Source organism: Catharus ustulatus, chromosome 10 (assembly GCF_009819885.2).
Source record: "Catharus ustulatus isolate bCatUst1 chromosome 10, bCatUst1.pri.v2, whole genome shotgun sequence".
Lineage (NCBI taxonomy): Eukaryota > Metazoa > Chordata > Aves > Passeriformes > Turdidae > Catharus > Catharus ustulatus.
In genome coordinates, this window is record NC_046230.1 from 16,802,464 (window position 1) to 16,823,606 (window position 21,143).

The 21,143-nt window shown below is 39.6% G+C and overlaps 1 protein-coding gene across 14 annotated transcripts in view; it reads left to right on the top strand.

The window, feature by feature from the left end:
• Positions 1-311: 311 nt before the first annotated feature.
• LRCH3 (leucine rich repeats and calponin homology domain containing 3) overlaps positions 312-21,143 on the top strand; it is a 62,944-nt gene continuing 42,112 nt past the window's right edge. For all 14 annotated transcript variants that reach the window (XM_033068218.1, XM_033068223.1, XM_033068229.1 and 11 more), the window contains exon 1: positions 312-530. In XM_033068218.1, coding sequence (XP_032924109.1) covers positions 320-530 — 211 coding nt within the window. In that variant the 5' untranslated portion in view covers positions 312-319. The remainder of the gene's footprint in view (positions 531-21,143) is intronic.

Here is a 21,143-nt window from a genome sequence, read left to right on the forward strand (position 1 = left end):
GCCTGACACTCAGCAGCCGTGAGCGATGCTCAGCCAGCAACCAACCTGTGACATCCCTCGTTGGCGGGAAAACTGTAATTTGTAAGAGTTTCAGCAGGTGTCCGGGGCGCTGGTTCCCTTGCAGGCCGGCTGACCCGAGTGGGGCGGGGAGATGCGGCCCCGAGGAGCGGCTGGCTCGGCTCGGCTCAGTTCGGTTCCGCTCGGCTCGGCTGGAACGGACGCGGAGCCCGCGCGGTCCCGGCGGCGCCGGGCGGCGGCCGCGCATGCGCCCCTGCCGCGCGCTCTGGCATGCGCTGTCCGGCCGGGCTGTGGCGGGGAAATGGCGGCGCCGGAGGGCGGCTCTGCCGCGATGCCCGCGGCTTGTCCCGCTCCGCCCGGTCCCTCGGCTCCCGGCTCCTGGAGCCGCTCCTTGGACCGAGCCCTAGAAGAAGCGGCGGTCAGCGGGACCCTGAGTTTGAGCGGCAGGAAGCTCCGGGACTATCCGCGGGCCAGCGCCGCCAACCACGATCTCAGCGACACCACCCAGGCTGGTGAGAGGGGCGAGGTAGCGGGAAGGGGAGCGGGGCTGTGGCAGAGGGGCTGGGGGTCCTGGCTGCCCAGCCAGCCCCCGTTCAGGACGGAGTCTGAGGTGACCAATTTGCTGTCTCTTGGTTAAATTGAAGCTGGTTTCGCCTCTTCCCTTCGCTCTCCGCCCTTCCTCTCCTCGGCTGAGGCAGGATGGAGGAGCTGTGGCAGGGTTCTTCCTCTGCCCGTCTGATGAGATCTCTCCTATTTGTAGTTTTTTTCTTTATCATCTCTGCTGTAAAATGTTTCCTTTATGAGGAGTTGTTTTCAAAAGCGTTGTGGGGTTTTTCTCAGCAGTGATGCTCAGTGCTGTGGTTTTAGCCAGTCTGTTCTTGCTCTGATACATGTAGATATGAATCTGTATATACACTTGTGTGTGCACCTCACAATCTCTCACCTTGTCCTGCTGACACGGGAAACCAACCTTGCAAGAAGGGCTGTCAGGTGTGTCTATGCTAAAGAAACTATTTCTGAAAAGCTCTTTGTGCTTCTATTATTGTAACTTCAAACAGCCATAAGAAGATATGAAAGATACTGTGAATATGATCACAGCCCTTTTTTTGTTGTTGTATAGCATGGATTTAAGGGTATTAAAGATTATGAATTGCTTTACAAGGTACAGGAAGCAATAGGGCTTTTGTCCTTTCTGTTCCTTAAAAGGATTCAGAAGAGTAGACTAAAAAAACGTATACTTTGACTGTATCTTGACCAGAAGTGAGAACACATCTCTGTTTGCATATTACTGTACTAAATAGAGAGGTGAGACTTGGGAAATGAGAGTTTGTGCAGGATTTAGAAATCTTCTTAATACATTATATAGGTCAGATTTAGTTAATTTTGATTGTGGAGTTGTATAAGTGAAGTCAAAGTAACTTTAAAAGGTGTTAGCATGCCATTTGTTTGTAGCTTTGAAATCTAGTAATTTAGACTTTTCAGTATTGAATTGTAGCTTGAAAGCTTAAAAATAAGCTTCCAACATCCCTCTTTTTTCAAGTTACCATGCTGGTTAGTAAGTGTGGTGGTTACACTGTCAGTTAAGTAATTCAAAATGGAACCTTCTTTAGAATTGTCTTGACTTCATACTCTGTCCTGTAACATCCTACTTACACAAAGATCTGTCACTAACTAAAGAAACAGATGAAAACTCAAGCAAACCTTTTGATAGCAGTGGTTTGCTTGTCTTGACCACATTTATACATAAAAAAACCCCACTTGTTGGGATATAAATTTTTGGGGTGGTTTTTGTTTCATTTCTACAAGTGCAGTTGCACAATGAATGTATAGTGGACTAATGTGTAAGCAAATACAGCATACGCGTTTGTGAGGGGTTTGGGCTTTTTGTTTATAACACTATTCATTTACTGTACTCTTAAACAATTTGTGGGAATTCTTGTTCCCACCAAGGTTCCCATCTATTGTGATGAATATTTGCATTGTAGTTGTTCAAGAAGCATTAAATGCTAATAAGCGGCAGTGCACGCCGTACACTTTTGTGCATTTATCATCACAATGAACCTTAGAAAAACGCTAGAACTGTTCTTAAGTTGTAAAAAGCAAAGCTTATTGAGTGTGTGTGGGGACACACATTGTGTTTAAATTCTCTGTTTTGAAGGCTGCTATGAATAACTTCATCTTGTGGGGTTTTTTTAGCGTGGTCTGTCCTGTGATTTTTTTGTTTTGAATAATGCTGGATACAGTTTTTTTCATGGCACACTTACAATTCTTTTATATAGGACTAGCCACAAACAATATGATACAATATATTTGTGTGTTAGGTGTTACAAGCACTAAAAGTAAACAACACCCCACAGGGTAGACTCCCCAGAGCCTTTCCGCATGCTGTGCCACAGACTCCAAACACATGAGGTGCTGCATGTCTGTGTTTCATAAAAGTTACTGGAATTGCTCCCAAGTCACAAATTCAGTTACAAACCTGAAAATGAAACAACGACGTGCAAACCTTCCTCCTCATGTGCCTGAATAGACACATCTCTGTGTGAATCATGTACTGATACAGCTCATTCCCATTCTTGTAGCAATAAAAGTAACTGCATGTCAGTGTAACCACATCGATGCTTAGGAGGTGGGTATGAATCACATCCTTCATTAAACGTAACTACCTGCTGGAAAACCAGGATCTCGCATTGCCAGAAGCCCTAACAGAGCCACTGGCCTTGCCTGGAAACTGCTGTCAACACAGGTGAACCAGCAAAGCGCGTCATTGGGAACAGGGTGTCAGAGATCAGAGCTTTGATCAAGTTTAGTTGGGTGCTCTGTGCAGGTTTTGAGGTTGATGGTGGGTGATATCAGCTATAAGGTGCATTTTCAGAAGTTAAATCACCTTGTAAGGGTTCAGATTTGACTAATGCTAACTCTGATGCTCAAGCTGTAATAGTTTCTAAGTACTGTTCTTAACCACTCACTAAAGAGTCCCCAAAGCAGCAAAACCAGGTCAGGTTTGCTGCACTTTAGTTTTAAATTTAATACTGTATTTCTTTTAGGTGGAAAAATTAAATTCCTCATTAGTAATTTTCTTCAGTCCCCAAGCTTTTCACTGGATAGTGAATTGTCTAGTTATCTCAGGACCTTGGCTGCTTCTGGGCATTGCTGTCTTCCAGGTGATGAAAACCCACACGTGATTTTTTAAACCAAGATCAATGCTCAAGGTTACTCTCAGAACTGAGCATATAACTTGAGCAGGCAGTAAAACAGTAGTGACTTTATAGTTGTTTTGTACTTTGGCTGGAATTAAGATCATATAAAATCAAGTTGAAGATGGGATAGTCTGTGCTGGAAAGCTTTGGCATGGATTAGCAGGAAGCAGTGTGTGATGCAGTTGCCCATCTCATGCTCTCATATATGAGGGATGTGCAAGAAATGCAGTGTAGTAATAACTAATAACTTGGATACTGAAAAAGTATATCATTCCTTTATATTCCTCCCTTACAGTTTAATTGGACTTTTAGGAAATTGCTCAGGTTTACAAAGCTCATCAGTGGTGAAGAATGAGCAAGCTTCTTCATTATCAAATGAAGGATATGATTTTATACTGTTTCTTTTCATTTTCTTTCATACTTTCATTTTACATTCATTATCTCTCCCCATTTTATCTCAGTTACAACCCATTTGTTCGTTCCACTCATGTTCTTGAGCACAGAATAAGAAAAGGAAGGGCTATAAACCACCTGAGTTAAATGTGAAAGGAAGCACAGTTGCATTTTGCCAGCGTTAATGTAGATTCTGATGTCATTATTTGACAGCTTTCCCAGTGGCCTAAAGCATACATTGAGCAGAAAAGCTATTTGTCAAACCCTCCATGACAGCTGTAATTACTTAAACCACTCACTGTCTCTATTTTTAAAGGAGAAGATGGGAATATGTGGGTTTATGCAATAAAAGAAATGTCCGTTGCATGGAAATTGAGTAAGATAATTACATGCAGCTCACTATGTCGTGTTTCTGGAATATATTAGTAGTAAAAAAGGATAGAAGGACTCTGACCAGGAAGAATAGAATGGTCTGCAGTGTCTTTACAATGGCTTTGCCAATAAGGCATCTCTGTAATTTTGTTCTTGCTAGCTCTCCATAGAAATGGCAAAATCTGACCATGCTGTCAGTAAAATTTCTGTATGCCAAGTGCTTGCATGCATCTAGAGGGAGTGCAGTGAGCATGTGAGTGTTCTGCAGTAAAGGATCTCACTGGTGTTTTTTATTCTTGCTAGAAGTTCAGTTGGTGCTGCCTAATGAAATGTAAAATGGCTTGGGAAGCACAGCATGGCTCAGATAACAGTGCCCCTGTTACCCAAACGTTTGCTCTTAAAGCCACAACAGCACAGTCAAAAACAACCTAAAAGTAATTTTTTCATCTCTTTTGGTTACTGTATTTTGAATGTAAATTTATTGTGATCTTTAAGGTGTAACTTGGAAGGCATTGGAATTATTGTTTGTTCAAATCTCAGACTGTCTATAGATCTTACAGTTTTGATACTTAAATTATCTAAAGTTTCAGTATTAAAGCCCAAAACCTAATATGTCAGTAGGGTTGTTCAGAGTCTTGTGATTGCGTTTGTGTGCTTACCAAACCCCAAAGAGAAATGCCCTGTCCAGAGGTTCCTAGTAGCTGTAGGAGTGAGGAGGAGAGAGGATCAGAGCCCTTCCCCTGACTTTGGACAGTAATCCAGCTTGTTCCATTCAACTGTGTTTTTCGGTCTTAGCTCCTACTTGTGTCAGTCTTGTTTAATTTGATTATTGCTCCCTTTTGTTTTTGTTCTTGTTGTGTTTCTGGTATTAGGAAGTCTTAATCTCGTGTGGTCTATACATAAACACTGGCAATTCTTGGTCTAATGGGGTTGCTAAAAAAATGCTAAATTGAGGTCAGTTCTCTGGCTTTTTTTTTTTTGTTACCCTGAAAACACAGAGAGGGGTAGACTGATAGTTTATAGTTTGTAGTTCATTTTTGTTGGGTGTGTTGGGTTTGGATGGGGACCTGAGGGCTGCAGTAATGCTCAACTGTTCTTGGCACACAGGAAGTCTTTTTGTCTAATGTTTTATGGCAACTGGGAAAATGCAATCTGAGCTTGTAGTTTCTAATCCTTGTGGCAATAAAAGCAATACGTGACATTCAGATTGCATTTGTTTAGTGAGTTTATCTTTTAAAACAAACAATAAAGACCTGCTATCAAATTTTACTTCCAGTGAGCTCTTGTAAGTAGTGCTCAGTGGTGTTGCCTGTGTTTCTAGTTACTTCCCTAGTTTTCCCCTTCCTTGAGTCCATCATGATCAGATTTAATTTGTATTATTAATTTGTTTAATTTGTTCCTGTCTACATATGCCCTCATAGTTATGTTTTTGGAGATAACTGTAACATAAAGAAGGTAGGGATTCATAGTTGAATGTATTAAGCCCTGCAGTCACACGAAGGACAAATTAGAATTTAGAGAAAAAAGGAAATGTATGTGTTTTTTCATGGTGCTTCCAGCCCTGTTCTCCCATGGCTGTACCTGTGCTTGGAGGTAGAAAATTCATCCTTGTTAAATGGAGACCATGATAAATACACAACCTAATGTGATCCAAGTTCTATGCTGATGCCGAAAGGGGAAGTTCTGTCTTCATCTCCTGCTACATGGTCAACACCAGCAGTCCTAGTGCCTTCCAACAAACTGTTTAATACTTATCTGGCTGCAAATCCAGCCAATAACTACTTGTATCGAATCCTTGGACAGCTCACTATGTTTTCACCTGTGTGTGAATGCCAGTGAAGGAAAGGATGGAAGCACTGCATGGATGATGAGAATGAGAGGGTCTGTTTTGACAGATGTGTAAGCTTAAATGAAATCACACCTTAAATCTGTTTTGGAACTTTTTACTACTGACCTGCTGTAAATTTGGTAATAATTTTCTGTCAAACAATGTACTGGCCTTTGCTCAGTGAGCATAAGAGTTTTTTATTCTACAATATGGCTTATAGAGTTGAATTTCATTCAGTGAAACCTTACTGCTGGTAGGTTTGGCTCTCATGCATTCATTTGGCAAAATACATTATTTTATGTAAGTAGTTTTAAACTTATGGTTCGGGTTTAGAATGCAGTAGATGTAATTAATTTATCCAGAAGAACCAGCAGTGAAGAATTAGTTACAACAAACACTGCAAATTATGTACCATGTGTTAAAAATAAAATTACATGGTAGCTAACAAAAAGGCTATAACTCAATTCAAGGGTTCTCTCTGTAATAACTAATCAGACTTGGATCTCATGGTTTCTGATGTTGGCCAAACAGCTTGAATGAATTGCAGTTGTGTATTCATCTGAAGCCATGTGCTGTGCAGGGGGCTTTCTTCTTCATCTGCTATGTCCCTCTCTCCAAAGTGGAGGAGTGGAAATCCATTCATGTTAGAAATGTCTCGTGGTTGGATTTATCAGTGCATCTGAGTTAGAAGCATTGCCTTAATTATCTGAATTACAGATATTTAGAAAAGATGCAAAGGGAACGACGTTGTGGTCTTTTCTTTATAGGACTGTTGTGCCTAGGTTAGTGCTTCTGTATATGTGCAGGAAGAGGGTTTAATGTTCCAACTTGCAGTCCCCAAAATTGTCCCAATAGTCCTTGACTTCAGCCTCACTTACAATGCCACACTACAAACTGCTGTTTCCACTGACAGCCCACATGTCCTTCTGGAGTGAGGAGCCTTCGTTCTCTTCCAGCTGATAATGTTACTGCTTTGAAAGGTAAAGTATTTACACTCATAACCTGCTCCCAATGAGCTTCAGGCACTCCAAAACGAGAATATGCCAAAAACCCCCAATTTGCTCTGCAACCCAGGTGTTGGCTGCTGGAACATATGGTTTGTGACCATAATGTGCTATGTGCAGAGGGCAGGAGGATTAGGGAGCATCTATTCAGTTCCACCCACCACCCAGATATTGTTCAGTGACCCATGTGAATTTTAGTCTCTTTATTCAGCTTATTGTTGAAACTTAGCTTTGAATACAGAAACGTGTTATTGTTGCCTTGGGCTTTTGGATAGTGCTCCAGACCATTGAAAAGTTTTCAAATGCTATTTTTCATGTAACCTCTGTGCAGTGAAGCATGGTAATGTTACTGCATTTTATATATATGAAGCTTGGAATGGTACAAAGTTTGAAAGCATCTGCTGATTTGGGGTACCAACATATAAAATACTTAGTGCCTGAACTTACGGGCATTATTTTTTAATGTAGCTTTTAATAACTTGGTGACTCCTCAGAAATACTGGGAATCAAGCCCAACTACTAGAAAAAATGTGATTCATTGCTATATTTTTTAAAGATTAATTTAGAAAATTTACTTAGTAATATGAAGAAAATACGTGACACTGACAGTATGCAATCTGTTTTTCCAAAGTAGTGTTCACTACTTTCAGATTAACAATCCCTTTTTCTTTGTGAAATTCCCTGGGTTTTTTCCCTAATCATTTTTCAACAACACCCTCTTTTATAAGACTTTGACTGTGATCAGTCCTGATTCTTACAGTAAATTCATCTTGTCTGAAAAAATTTATTTAAACAAAAATTTTGAAGAAGAATGAAAAATGGTATGTGGTTTTTAATTAAAGACATGTAGATGGTAGATATGCACAGGAAACAAGCAATTAAAGTTCTGTGGGCATCTCTGATGATAGACTGTATCATCCTTGTGCTTGATTTAGCAGTGTTTATAACTGAGGTTTCTCTGTTCAAAATATCATTGTCTTTTCCAGGTTGCTTTCCTGATGCCGAATTCTAAATTCAGGCTGAGTTTTAGGCAGAGATGCAGTCTGAATTTTCTAGAATGGTTAAACAGAATGAAGCTGGCATCTGTGTGGCTCATCTGGGCAGTTCAAACCTTCTTTTAGGTGAGCCAGCAAGATAGCAGGAGGTTGTCATTCCCTGGAACCTGTTTGTAGGGTGGGATGCTGTACTTCCAAGTTGTACAGATGTTTGAGGGCAGAGGTGATGGTTTGAGCAGGTCTTAGGTTCTGTGTTTGGTGTTCTGGAGATGATGATGCTCTACCCTGTGTTCATGTCACATGTCTTGTTCCCAGCCAAGTTTGTTATCTCAGTTCTGTCTCTTCTGCCCAGATTTTTTTTTTCATCTCCTTTATCCCAACTTCCATGTCTTAACACTTTCTTCTTTTCTTGTTAGTCTTGCCTGGTCTCAGATACCTCTCTCATCACCAACTCCAGTCTTCTCATCCAAGTTGTCAGCATAAGATGAATAACTGGTATCTTAACATTTGGTAGGAAATACCTTTTAAAATCAAGGAGAAAACTAATTTTAGGATGCTGATAAGACAAGTAATAATTTGAATGTGCTTAATTAATGATTACTATTATTTATGGTCACATATATTACCCTTTAGTTCAGTCATACACCAAGGTTTCTATTGGTCTTTGGGCTGGTGTCAGTCATGCTGTTCTCAGGGACTGAGAGTCACTGAGCACAATAATGGCAGGACAATCAGGAGCTTGTCATTGCATTTGTCCCAAGCTCAACTATGGAATTAAATGTTTTTGTAGAGGACCACGACTGAATGTGGTTATGAGCCATAAAATATCTGCTATTTCCTTTCATTCTGCTGGCTTGAAAAGGACTGGAGAGATTTGTGCTTAGCAAGGTAAAAAAATTATCTTTGGAACCCATCTATGCTAAAACAGCAGGTCAGCCATTGGAGCTATAAACATACTGCAAATATTCAGATGTTAAATATTTCATGGCTCTGTTCTTTGCTGGGTGCAAACTGTGTCACATCAGTCAGGGATGGCTGTGTGTCAGGTTGTTACAATTGTTAAAAGTTAGTGTGGAAATCGCAGGAGCTTCACTGTTGATAAGTCATCAAACCTTCACCAGTGATTAGCTCAGAACTGGCATTGTGTTCTGAGCATGGTGAAGGAAATTACACACACACACACATTTCTAGTGCTCATGATCTGACTGTGAATTATGTAACTGAGTAATATAGATGTGATGTTTTAAACATCTGCCTTCTCTGCTTTCACAAATACAGTAAAATGAGAAATGCATCTGTTAGGTTCTTTTATCAACGTATTTGCATTGCATTTTCTGTTCACAGCCCCTGTATTGCCCTGTAGTGGTTAAGAAATAAGTGTGTGGAAATTCCATTTGAAAAACATGTTATCAGTTTGAAACCAGTCTGCTTAAGTAGCTTTCCACAGACAAATAAAATTAAATACTATTCGGTTCATATTCCTTTCACTTAAGACATTTTTCCTCCTTGGATGCATAAAACAAAAGGCAAAAATACAGACTTTCATCAGTAATGCAGTTGTTACCCAGTACTGCCAGATTTGCAATATATAAATGGAAGAAAAACTTTTAATGGTTTTAATGACTGATATTGTTTCTGTCTAATTAGACTTTCAGACAGAAATGTGATGTTTGAAAAAAAAACCAAACCAAAACTACCTTCAGCTGTTTCCTTGCCATGTGATAGACTTTTTTTTTCAATTCTAGACCATGCTGAGAAATGTTACAATTAGAAATGCAGGGGTTTTTAGAAGCATGCATTGCCAGCTGTATGAGCAGATTCTGGGGTAACTCAAATGAGGTGTTGTTCTCTCTGTTTTGGGGAAGGGGTTTCCTCTTCTAATGAATGACTACAGCACATGTCCCCGGGGCTTTCTCAGAATAGTAAGGAGAAATGTGTCTGGTACCTGACAATTGTTAGGGATAACAGAGGCAAACAAACAAAAGGGCCTGAGTAGAACCCTGAGATTTTCTGTTCTCCAGTCTGTAGGCTGGCCGCCACTTCACCCCTGGAGAAGAACTTCATACTTCAGTTTTCCTCAGCTGGGAGTGTTTCAATCTGCTGAACACTGGTGTCTGTTTTTTAATTGTATTAGAAAAAAACTGTGTTCATACTTACAACATGCTTTTCAAATTTGCCTACTCTATTTCCATTCTGGTTTGGACTATAAAGAAATCCTCCTATCACTGCATTTCCCAATTCTCTGTATCTTGCTTTCTCTATTTTGTGTGGCACGTTCTCCTTCCTTCCTGTGTGCACCACAACACATCCTTATGTCAGAGGCATTTAGAGAAGAACTTGTTTGGTGTATTGTTTTACTTCTCAGGCAAAACCATGTAATTTTAAAGCTGGAAAGCATAGCTTGTGCTCCATGAAGAGAGGAGGAAAAAAGAAATTATAAGTCATCCATCTTATGTGGGGGACTTTTTTTTAAATCTAATTTCAAGTTTTATATTGCATAGAAGTGAATTGATTGAAGCAGGTTTTTCGTATGCCTTTGTATTTTATTTCCAAGACAGATGATTTGAAGCTATGTGACTACATTATGTAACATCATAAAATTGCACGTTGTGCAGAAGAGTCATTCCAGTGTAATGTTGGCATTAATTTTTTCAGGCAATGTCAAACTCCAGTGGCAAACTTTCATTACAAATTTTTTTGTCAGTTTATGGCAACTCGTCTTATGATCCTGCCACTCTTGCTATCTTACTCTGCATCAGTGAAATGCAGTGCTCTCTATTTCTTTTACTTAGTATTTCTTGTTATAGTTACAACAGTTGTTTCTTCTTTGGCTGTAGGTGCTGTTTAAATAAAAAATTCTTGTTTGTTAAATACTATCAGGAGAAACGAACTAAAATAATTTTATTTTCAAATATGGTTTGTGATGAGACTTTTCACAAGTTTCTCATTCTTTCTTTATATTGGCCAGGGAGTTTGTTTTGGTTCTGTTAGAAGTAGAGATGCATTTCTGTGCCTCTGCTGATCTCAGGATAGATTTTCTTCATCATATTGTGCTTACAGTAATGAACTCTGGAAGTATTACTTTCAGGGCAAGAGAAGTACTCTGTACTGCCACTATTGTTAGTGCTTTATCATAATTTTTTTTTTATATAACTTCAGATATCCTGCTTGACTCAGATTTTCCTACCCTTATTTCTTTTTTTTTTTTTTTTGCTGATCACTTCCATATTTATACTGAAGTTAGATGAATCTTTTATTACTGTGCCGTTTTTATGATGTTGTTCAAATATTGCATATCAGGACCAATTATTTTCAATGCATAACCACCCCTTCCAGTTTGTTGTGTGGTTCACTGGCTTATCTTCTATTCAGTGAATATCAAATCTGTAATTTCAAGACTGAAGTTTTCCAGTACCCTGCTGCATCAAACCCCTTCTCTCTTATCTCCTCACAGTCTGTGCAGACTTTAAGAAGTTGTTTAAGCTGAGTTATTTCCATTAAATCTATTGACTAAAATCCAGGGAGTGATTTTTTCATTGGGACTGTTTTCTGTTGTTTGGTGTTAGATTTCTTTGGAACTTTTTTGCAGTCTCTGACTATTTATTTGCCTCCTGTTCACCCAAGCTGGAGGTTGTTGACCCTCTTTGTACCCAACCCTGTTATCCTAGTGAGGTTGTGGGAAGGGTAAGTGGATTGAATAAATATCAAATGTATGTTTTAACAATACTCATAATTTTTTATTGGAAAAAATAAGAGATGGATCCAGAGATTTGCACATGGACTTAGAATCTGGCAATAGGTTTAGCCCCATTTTGAAAGCTTTTTTAATGTGTATTGCTTTAAATTGATGTTTTTAAAAGTTGATTTTTTTTTTTTTAGTTGGATGATGCCTTTTGTATTTGAAGGAACTTCATTTAAGGGGCTGGGGGGATGAGTTCATTTACTGCACACTTCCCCTCACTGGTAACGTTGTGAAGCAGTCTTGGAAAATGAAACCCTGCTCTGCTGGAACTCAGTCAAGTATTTCAGGAGCAGCGGGCAGAAGGCAGTGTCGTGTTGCTGAGGAGCAGTGAATGCTCTCACACATCTCGAGTGTCCTGCCTGTGGCCCTCTGTTAGCAGGGGTGAGGCACTTTCTCTGTAACTTGGAGATTTTTCCACTTGAAATTCTTACATGCTTTCAAATGAACGCTTTTTAAATTACAGTTTTATATACATGTGCAGCTAAAAATATCAGCAGTTGAAATAGTCATTATGAAATGGAATAACAGAGATCTCTGGAAGTGGAATTCTCATCGTTGTTGTGCAGTGTGGGCAGTGGCTGCACAGCTTCTCTTCTGTGGCTCAGTGTTTGTCAAGAATTTTTTCTTAGCAAGGCAAAAAGCTTTCATTTTCATCAGTTTGCACTGAGCTGGTATAGATAAAAATTGTCACATGCGAAAAACTGTTTCACTGAAGGAGCTGGAGGGATAGAACTGCCCAGCCAAAAATTTTCAAAGTGACTACTGCAGTTTGGGATTAATTTTCATCACAGCTTCTGAAGAGCAGTGTTTATTGTTAAACCTCAACTTAAGCGTTTCCCTGAAGAAGAATCAGTATGGTTTGGATTTGGAAAAAAAAAAAAAAATTCATTTTGATCAGATGAGTTTGGATTTTGTTTTATAAAAGGTGTTTGCTTCCACATTCATAATGTTAATTTTATTTTGTGAAAAGAAGTGCGTGTAATTCGCCTCAAATACTGATTGGAAAATGTAGCAATCATTTTGATACCCTTGCTACTAGTTTTTAGCAAGCTTAGCTTTTTTTTTTTTAAAAAGTGAAGAGGTACGAAATGGTGACCACCAGTCCTGTAGCCCTTGATCCCTGGTAATGTCTAGATGGTGTGTTTGTGACTGGAGGTGACTTTTATGGTTTCCAGATTCAAAATTTATTTCATATTTTAAACATATATTTTGGCAGTTGCTGCCATTTATATCCTCGTTTGTCTGTTCCCTCTGATATGGGATATTTTCCATGCATATCCTATACTGTTGTTTTATTTCTTGACAATAAAATGGCTTATACTGCTCAGATGACTTTGTAAGACTCCAGCTCTCTTTCTAGAATTCTGGCAATAATTGTCCTATTGAAATTGAAACACTGCTTGTGTAAAGTGTAACAGACTTTTTTTGTTAGGGATGATGTCAGCATGAGAGATGGCCTCAAGGAGCCATTAAAAGAACACAGGACTTTTGACTGTTGGACTTTGTTGACTTTTCTCCTCGGTAAAATATAGTTCTGCAGAAGACAGATCAGTGTCTGCAGTGATATGAGACATTTGGTGACTTTACTGTGCAGTCTGATGAAGCTGTATCTGAGTGCCATAAATACAGAGGCACTTTATTAAGAGTGTCAGAGAAATGCAGTAATAACAGGCATAAAATTTTATAGAAATGCTTGCCTTTCTCTGAAAGTAATTGGCCTTTTTATGTGAAATTACTCACTTTTCTTTTTAGGATCTTTGAATTCTCAGTTCTGGTTTGTTTCTAACTCTTCCCTTAAGATATTTTGAAATGTATTCACAGCCACATTCTTTTTCTTTATTGTCTGTCCATCTATTGTAGCTATCAGTCTATTTAAACTTATGAAAAAAGGGACTATAGTAATACATTTTGAACTGATTGGTGAAATAATAGGAGGAATATGCAGAATTAATGTGACAGTAGGTAAATGGCAACTGTTATATTAGCTGATATTTTTATATGTGAAAATGCTTGTAGATGGAGAATTTTATGTCCAATATTAAGATGAATTAAAGCTTTTAGTAAAATAAATAGATGAATGACAGAAATAAAAAGTCTTTGTTAGTCGCATTTTATGTTTCCAGCCCTCCTGACTGACCCATTCCTCCTGCTTTTATTCCATTCCAGGTTGTCCTTCCCCAAATTACAGTTTACTCACAGAGCCATTAGAATGGCTGAATATATGAGATATTTTACTGATTGAGATAAAAACCAGGGCACAACATCCAGCAAAGTGACAATGCCACACAATCTTCCTCACTCATGATCTCTTCAGGGTGACTCTGACAGCCATGAACAGATTGGTGAGGGTCGTTTATCATTGCAGTTGATGTACCTGGGATGTCTAAGCTGGGTGTGGAAGGACCACCTTGGGCAGTGTAACTGTTCAAAAGGGACTGTGCTACCTTGAGGGTTTTTCTAGCCTGGCTCAGTCCTACTCAGAGGTCCTTGACACCTTTCTGTCAGCAGTCATTGCCTATGACTGTACACTCTCTGCATTAGGTTTTATATTAACCTGTGGGATTGCTTTGTCCTGGTATCTGACCCTTCCTTCCCCTCCCTTTTATGAATAACTGAAGGTTGGCTATGGATTTTAAATTATAGGCTGTGGTATCTAGCGTAGTATCTGAGAGTCTTATCATGGAATGGAGGAAATAATATTTATCACATTCTTGATTTCCTGTCTTGTTTGTGAGAAGCTGTATGTGCAGCAGAGTTTCTTGGCAGGAGTTTTTTCTGTTTTTCATACCTGCTTCTGCACTGCCTTTTGTTCAGACTTCGTGCCCTGTGTTTTCCATGTAAAATCAGGATTTGAGGAGATGATAATGTGTGTGAAGACCTTGCAGCCCTCTGAGTGCTTGCTGACCACTCTCTGGACCATGAGAAAAATGTGGTACTTTTAACTAGTAGAAGTGAGGAAACGTGAAGATTCCCCATGGAACACAGAGCCTTCTCTCCTCTCACTGAGAGCAGACATCTCTCTGTTCCACTGGCTCAGCCCTTGCTCTGTGTCCAGTACTGAGGTTTATTTTTGAGTACAGCTTACCATGATGTGAGGAGAAGCATAACAACATTAGCAAGCTTTTAATTAAAAACAAGATAAAACATATGTATTAAGCCACTTGACTTTCAAATTCAGCATTCCATCTTGAGCCTGTAAAAGAATGTCTTCAGCTGAACTTTTTTTGCAGCCCTTTGCCACATTTATTCCTGTTTCTGCATGGCAGCTCAACTCCCCTCTGCACTACAAACCAGATCACTAAGAATAAGTTGCTGTAAGTTACGAACTGACAGCCAGGTTAGTTCTGCCCCTGTGGACATGACAAGTTATACTCAAGTCTTGAGCCATCAGTTGTCTTGAAGTCTTCATGGGAAAGTGAAAAGATTAAAAGAAAATGAGAAATTGTTTTCTGACTGGGAGAGTCCATAGAAGGGAGGTATGCCGATGTTTTTGGAGGGAGCATGCCCATGTACTGGTACTTATTCTCCATGGTCCTGAGTGTGAGAACTGAGAAAAGCAGATGTCTCAGATAAAAATAGATGATGAAGAAATACAGAAGAGGTAAATTTTGTGTATGCTGGGAATCAAAGCAGTACGTCTGAACCATGTCATGATTCTAAGACATTTATGAAATGAGCTTAGTCTCCTTTGTTTTAGCCAAGATGGTTGCATACCAGAAAATGGAATGCTTAAGTAATGAAGACTTTGATGTGATTCAATTCAAAGTAATGTCTGCTTAGAAAATCTTGATGAAAGATTTTCTTACAAAAGTTGTTTTCTTACTTTTCCTCCTTTTTTCAACTCATTGTTAAAGCCAGACCTCAACTTGTTTGTCAATGTGCTGATAACAGCTAATTTAAGGAAGCAGTGCTGCCAAAGGAAGTCACTGCCCTCATAGATCCACTGGAGAGACAGTTCATTTAAGTCCTCCCCAAGTTAGCTTCAGGCAAAATTTGCAAGAGTTGTTGAAACAGCTTCAAAAATCATGTGAGCTAACTTGACGGTTTTTCTGCCTGATGTGAATTGGGAAATGCTCACACAAGCATTGCAGAATCAGTGGCTTACAGCAAAGGGCCAGTAGGGAGGACCCAAAGGGGATAATTTTAAACCAGTAAAGTCGGATCCCAGAGGGTGGGGATCTCCAAGGCTTTCAGATATCATTTAAACTCTCTTTGCTACACTGTACAAAAGGCTAGACATGAGAGTTTCATGCTATAATTGGACTTTTTGTTTTTAGTTTTAAATCAACAAAGGATAGTTTTGGGTCAAACCCAAACTGCTTCTTTTAAACCAGTTTTATCAATGGAGGGGTGTGTGCTGCTCTACCAGCTTTGCAGGTGTAGACCAAAGGCTGCTTTCCTTGGAGATAAATACTATGTCTGTGTTTCTGCATTTAAAAAAGCAGAGGGGCCTGCAGTGCAGCTGGACAATGAGGAACTGAACTTCCCAATTTAACCAGCCTTGGTGAGCTGGAGACTCCAGTTACGCAGTGATAGATTTCTTGCAACCTTGCTTCCCCAACTTTTGCTTAGTTTAGTTTGTTTTGCTTTAAGTTTTAGAGCTGTTTGAAAGCGAAGCATGATTGGGTGGGTGCCAAGTTTAGTGAGGAAAGGGAATGAAATTGCTAGAAGAGAGAAGATTGGGGGATGTCTCTGGGAAGTTGGAAGCAGAGCACATGTGAAAACTTCTTTAACCGCAAACCCCATGTGAAGGGGTCAGAATTAATTCCTGTTTTCAGACATGGTTAAACAGTTCCACTTTGCATCATCTGTGCTGTAGCAGTACATGAGTTGCAGTTTGTATTCTGGCTGTAATCTGTCCTGTTGTTTACTGGCCAGTCATAAGGCCCAGCTGGCAGATCACCTGACTTCCTTCTGCCTCCCTTTTAAAGCTACTGAAAATCTCTCCCTGCTCGTCTGAAAAGTGGTTTCATTTCATTTTCAAAGTGTTTGCTTAGCTCCACTGTGTGCCATCCTTAAAGTACCATGGTGTGTACACAAGGACATACCATGCTTTGAATCCATAATGAGCAGAATTTGGGAATAAATCCCTGATCACAATCCTGTATTTGCTCCTCTGAAAAGACCTGATTTATTAGAAATGTTTGTGAGTTAAGGAAACCCCTCCCCTCCCCCCCCAAAAAAAGTAGTTTCATGGTTGTTATTAACCAGCTAGTCCAAATCCCAGCTACTGCCCAAAGTCCTGGTCTTGTTCTTCAATACTCATAAAGCCACATTCTCGTCTTCTCCCTTGTGTTGATGTTAGAGATTACTCAACTGCAGCAGGAACTGGATCATGGCTCAGAAGGGCTGAAAGCTATTTGTGGCTTTGGTTTTTTTCAGGATTTGTTCTCAGTAATGAGACCAAACTGGTAGTTTGGCTGCATAGGCAGGAGTGCTGGTGCAAGGGAGAGGATGGTAACACATGGCCAGTAAGGAATTACTCCATGGCTTGGAGTGGCTGACCGTGGAGCCAGGGTCTGCATTGAATAATGAATAAATAATAACTGATGTAACAGTTTGATCCGTTCAGGCCACAGATTTTTCTGCTCTAGAGCCAACTAGAGGAAAAGCAACCGGAGTTGTTGGAATATGAAGTTTCCTGCTCCTTGCAGGGACTGGAGCAAGTCACTCTTGCCTGCTCTCCAGTAACCACACAAGAACAATTATGTAATGGTGTTTAATAGTTGCCACTGTTTGTTTTTTGTTTTTAATAAACAATATTCTTCCTTGCAAAAGGAAAATGAACTCATTTTGCAAAGGAAGTGGCATTGTATTCCAAGTTGTTACTTTCGTTAGAATGTTTATCCTCTTCTTGCAGTACTCAGGTGGTTCTGCTGCAGCAAGACTTTGTGCTTTCCTTGGAAATGTGCCTTCTTGTCAGTGGTCACACAGCAGCTTACATTAAGGGCAGGACTGTAATATGTGCTTGTGTTTAGTCAGTGTTTTTTATGGTGGCACCTGCAAGGTTTTCCTTCATGTGTAATAGAGAAAGCTAAGCTACAGCAAATATGCATTAAAATCATGTGGAGAGAAAAAAAGAGAAGGAGAATGGGAGTTGGTGATTACAATCTTCTGGTTTCCTCTTTGATCCGAGGTATGATTAAGTTTTCTTACTTAGTATAATTAAAGTTTTTACAGATCTTTGTATATAGATTTTTCTATATTTGTTCTTAAGAGCAAATGGTGAATAATGCAGAGACTAGGCCAGGTCAGAGGGTTGCACTCGCTTAAATTTTTTTTTCTGTATGTGATGTGTTTTAACAAAAAGAGCTGCTGAAAAACCCTAGTGTAGTTCCAGTAACTTGGAAGCCAGATTCTGCAAATCTCCCTTGTATGATTGTTCTTAAGATGCTTCTGAGTTCGAAAATAAAAAAAGCCAGCCAGGTTTCATCTTGTAATCTAGGTGTTGAAGGAAAAGGTAAAGGCTTTGGCCATAGTTCTCACTTCGTTAAAATTGCTTCAAGCAAGAGATTTGTGGAAGTTCTTCAGAGAAGTGAGGGAGTTTCTTGGTTTTTAAAAGCTTTGGCAATAAGCTTTGTTATTTGTATTCAATGTTCCAAAACAAAAATGTAGCCAGAGGAAATAGCATCTGTGAAACTTTGATTCACACATGTGAAACTTGACAATGATTTGGCAGTGATTTGAAGCAGGTTTTATAAAGGACAGTTAGCAACCTTGGTTAAAAATTACAAACCTTGTCTTTAGCACTCAGGGAAATCCCACTCGTTTCAGTGTGATGTGTAATCTTCTATTTGTGTTCCATGTCATGCAGTGAATTCTCAGGTTGGTGGAGCAAGTTTTGATTGTCTTTTTGTATTCCAAACGTAGCACCATCAAGTTAACATTTGGAAGAAACCAGCAACCTTTACCTTGTTTTCTGGAACTGCAGAAATCACAGCCCATGCATGGTGCCAAAAGCAGCAGGTTGGAGATTCTTGGTTCCAAACTGTTAGCTCATGGAAATGGTTAAAGTGCAGTTTAATGCTGCTGAGTAGGAATGTGATCATGCATGTCAAGCATGGATCTGCTGAGAATTGAAATGTGATAAGTGTATCAAGGAAGGATCACATCTGAACCTAATCTTCTGTCATTAAATGCTGGAAATTGAAACTGGAAATTCCATATTTCATTACAGGACTATAGAAATAATGATGATGAAAAGAGTCTTCATTAAATCTGTTCTGTGGGTATTCTGGCTTGACCAGGGGGCTGTCCTTGGCAGTTTACCTGGGGGAAACACAGAAGGAACAAATGCATTTTGGTTCAGTAAATGCCACCTTAACTTAATAGGTTTACACAAAGAGTATCTGGGGAAATAATTGGGAAAAGTTCATGTTTGACAGGGCTGGCGGGTAGAAGGTGAGTCAGGAGATGACATTTTTGAGGTTTGTTTTAAATTAGGGTATGGCAGAAGTGGTAGTCTTGTATCACAGCAGGCAGGAAGAGGTAAAGTCACCCCTCCTGTGTCAGGAAATCCTCCAGGTGTGAAATGCCAACATTTTCAGTGTTAGAAGGAAAAACACTCCCAGTGTACAGGGATCAGCAGCATCAGAAGCATATCACAGAGGTATTCTCCCATGAGTTCTGGTTTTCTCATGCAAGAAAAGTCAGTACCATAATACCAGTAGCTCATCTGCTTAAGGCTATGCTTTCATTACATTAATTTTCTCTTAGTAGCTTTATGGGAATGTTTCCTGAAAGTCAGCAGAATCAGAAGCATTGTTACTCTTAGGTTATCACGTTCTGAAGTTTTTGAGAAGTGAAAAAAACCAATTCCTAAAAGTAGGATAAAGATGCATGCATTTATTTGGCTAATAGAATGAGTGACAACCTTAAAGGTGGAGCTGGGGTTTGTATAACGATGTCCCTCAAATCCATTTGGAAATGTTGTTCTGATAAACTTATTTCTAAATGTGAGAATTGAGCAGTCAGATGGCATCAAGTTCCTCAAAAGATGGTTTTAGTGACGTTATTTGAGAGGTGGCTGTACCTAAGCAGTCACTTTGCAGGGAGCTGTAAATGAGCTGTTGTAGGGAGCTGCTTTCCCCATCATCGAGACTGCATCACCCAATTCAAGGATATTCTTCAGTGCCGTGGTGGTTTTGTTGTTATCAGTGTGAAACTGTGGAGTTTGCTTCTCGTCTTTAAGTTGTGTACATGAAGGGGAAAAAAAGGCTGTTTACACAGTTCCAGATTCTGATATTTCTTCTTAAACAGCTGTACCTTTTCCTCCTAAAGTAGTTCCTGCTGCCTTTTGCCTTCTGTCACTATATTGGCTGTCAGCCTCCTGGTCATTGATTGGCTTCTTTAATTATTCATAAGAAAATATATTTTCCTCTGTCAGCTGCAGGCTCATATGTCTTAGATTTGTCTGTTAATAAAGGAAAACTAGGAGTGTGCTTTCAAGCCACAACAAATCTCATAGTTTTTGGGAAAACAGAACGTTTGCTTGCCATGCAAGTGAAGTCATCCTATCTGAGGGTAGTATAGCCACCCGTGTCACCACAGGAATTCTGAACAATTCATAGATACCAGGGTTGTTGCATCACTGCTGCAAGTTCATGGCTGACATCAAACAGCTGCAGAGAGGTTGTTCTGGAGCCGTGTTACATCATGGGTGGGAGCCCACAGCAGACAGTGTCACAATCTCTCTTACATCAGGGTTGCCAGTGGGTGTTGTGGTGGTTGCTGATACTTGGTTTTGAATAGACAGCCAAAATCTGGGCTTTGCTAGTTTAAATTTTAAAAAATTAAAATTCAAAATGTGTGGGGAACACGTGCAGATCTCTGGTGACAAAAGGCAGATTTTTATCAACAAAATTTTGTATCAAAGCTCAGGTCTAGAGCTTCTCTGTTGTAGTTAATTAGAATGAGAGCAGAAACCTGTATTCCTATCTCAACAGGATTAGTGGACTGATCCCATTAGCATCTCGTGATGAATTGGAAGGCAGCACCACCCAGCTGGTCTGAGTGCCAGCAACAGTTGAGCTGCAACTCCCTCTCATTGCAGGGTACCCCATACCTTGCACAGTGCATCTTTATGTGTCACTGATGTCCTTGGGAGACAAAATTTGTATTACAGCTGAAGTTAAAAATGTGTGAACACAGCCCTGCTAATGTTTGGTGTTAGAGGAGCATTCTTTGAGCCCGAAGAGTTTGCATTAATGCCAAATGATGCAATTTGAAGCATAGTGTATCTCTAGTCACATTTAACATTGGATTTGCTGGCTTTCTCCACAGAATCCCAATTAAGATGGAAAAGGTCAATGATCTGAGTGCTCTGAGATTTCATTTTGTATCTGTACTGTTGGCTTTTTTATCTTTCACGAAGAGCTTAGTTCTAAAGAATGCTTCTCCTTTGCCAAAATTCCACATGATCTTGCCTTCAAGGAAACACATCCATTTTTAGTAAACTAGGAGAGCCTTTTTTTTTAAGGAATATTTCTGGTAACAGTGATTTTAACTCATAAAATGTGGACACAAATGAGTTAATCCTAGCTCAAATTATAACAACTAGATTTCATTCATATTATTCATAGTGAAATTAAG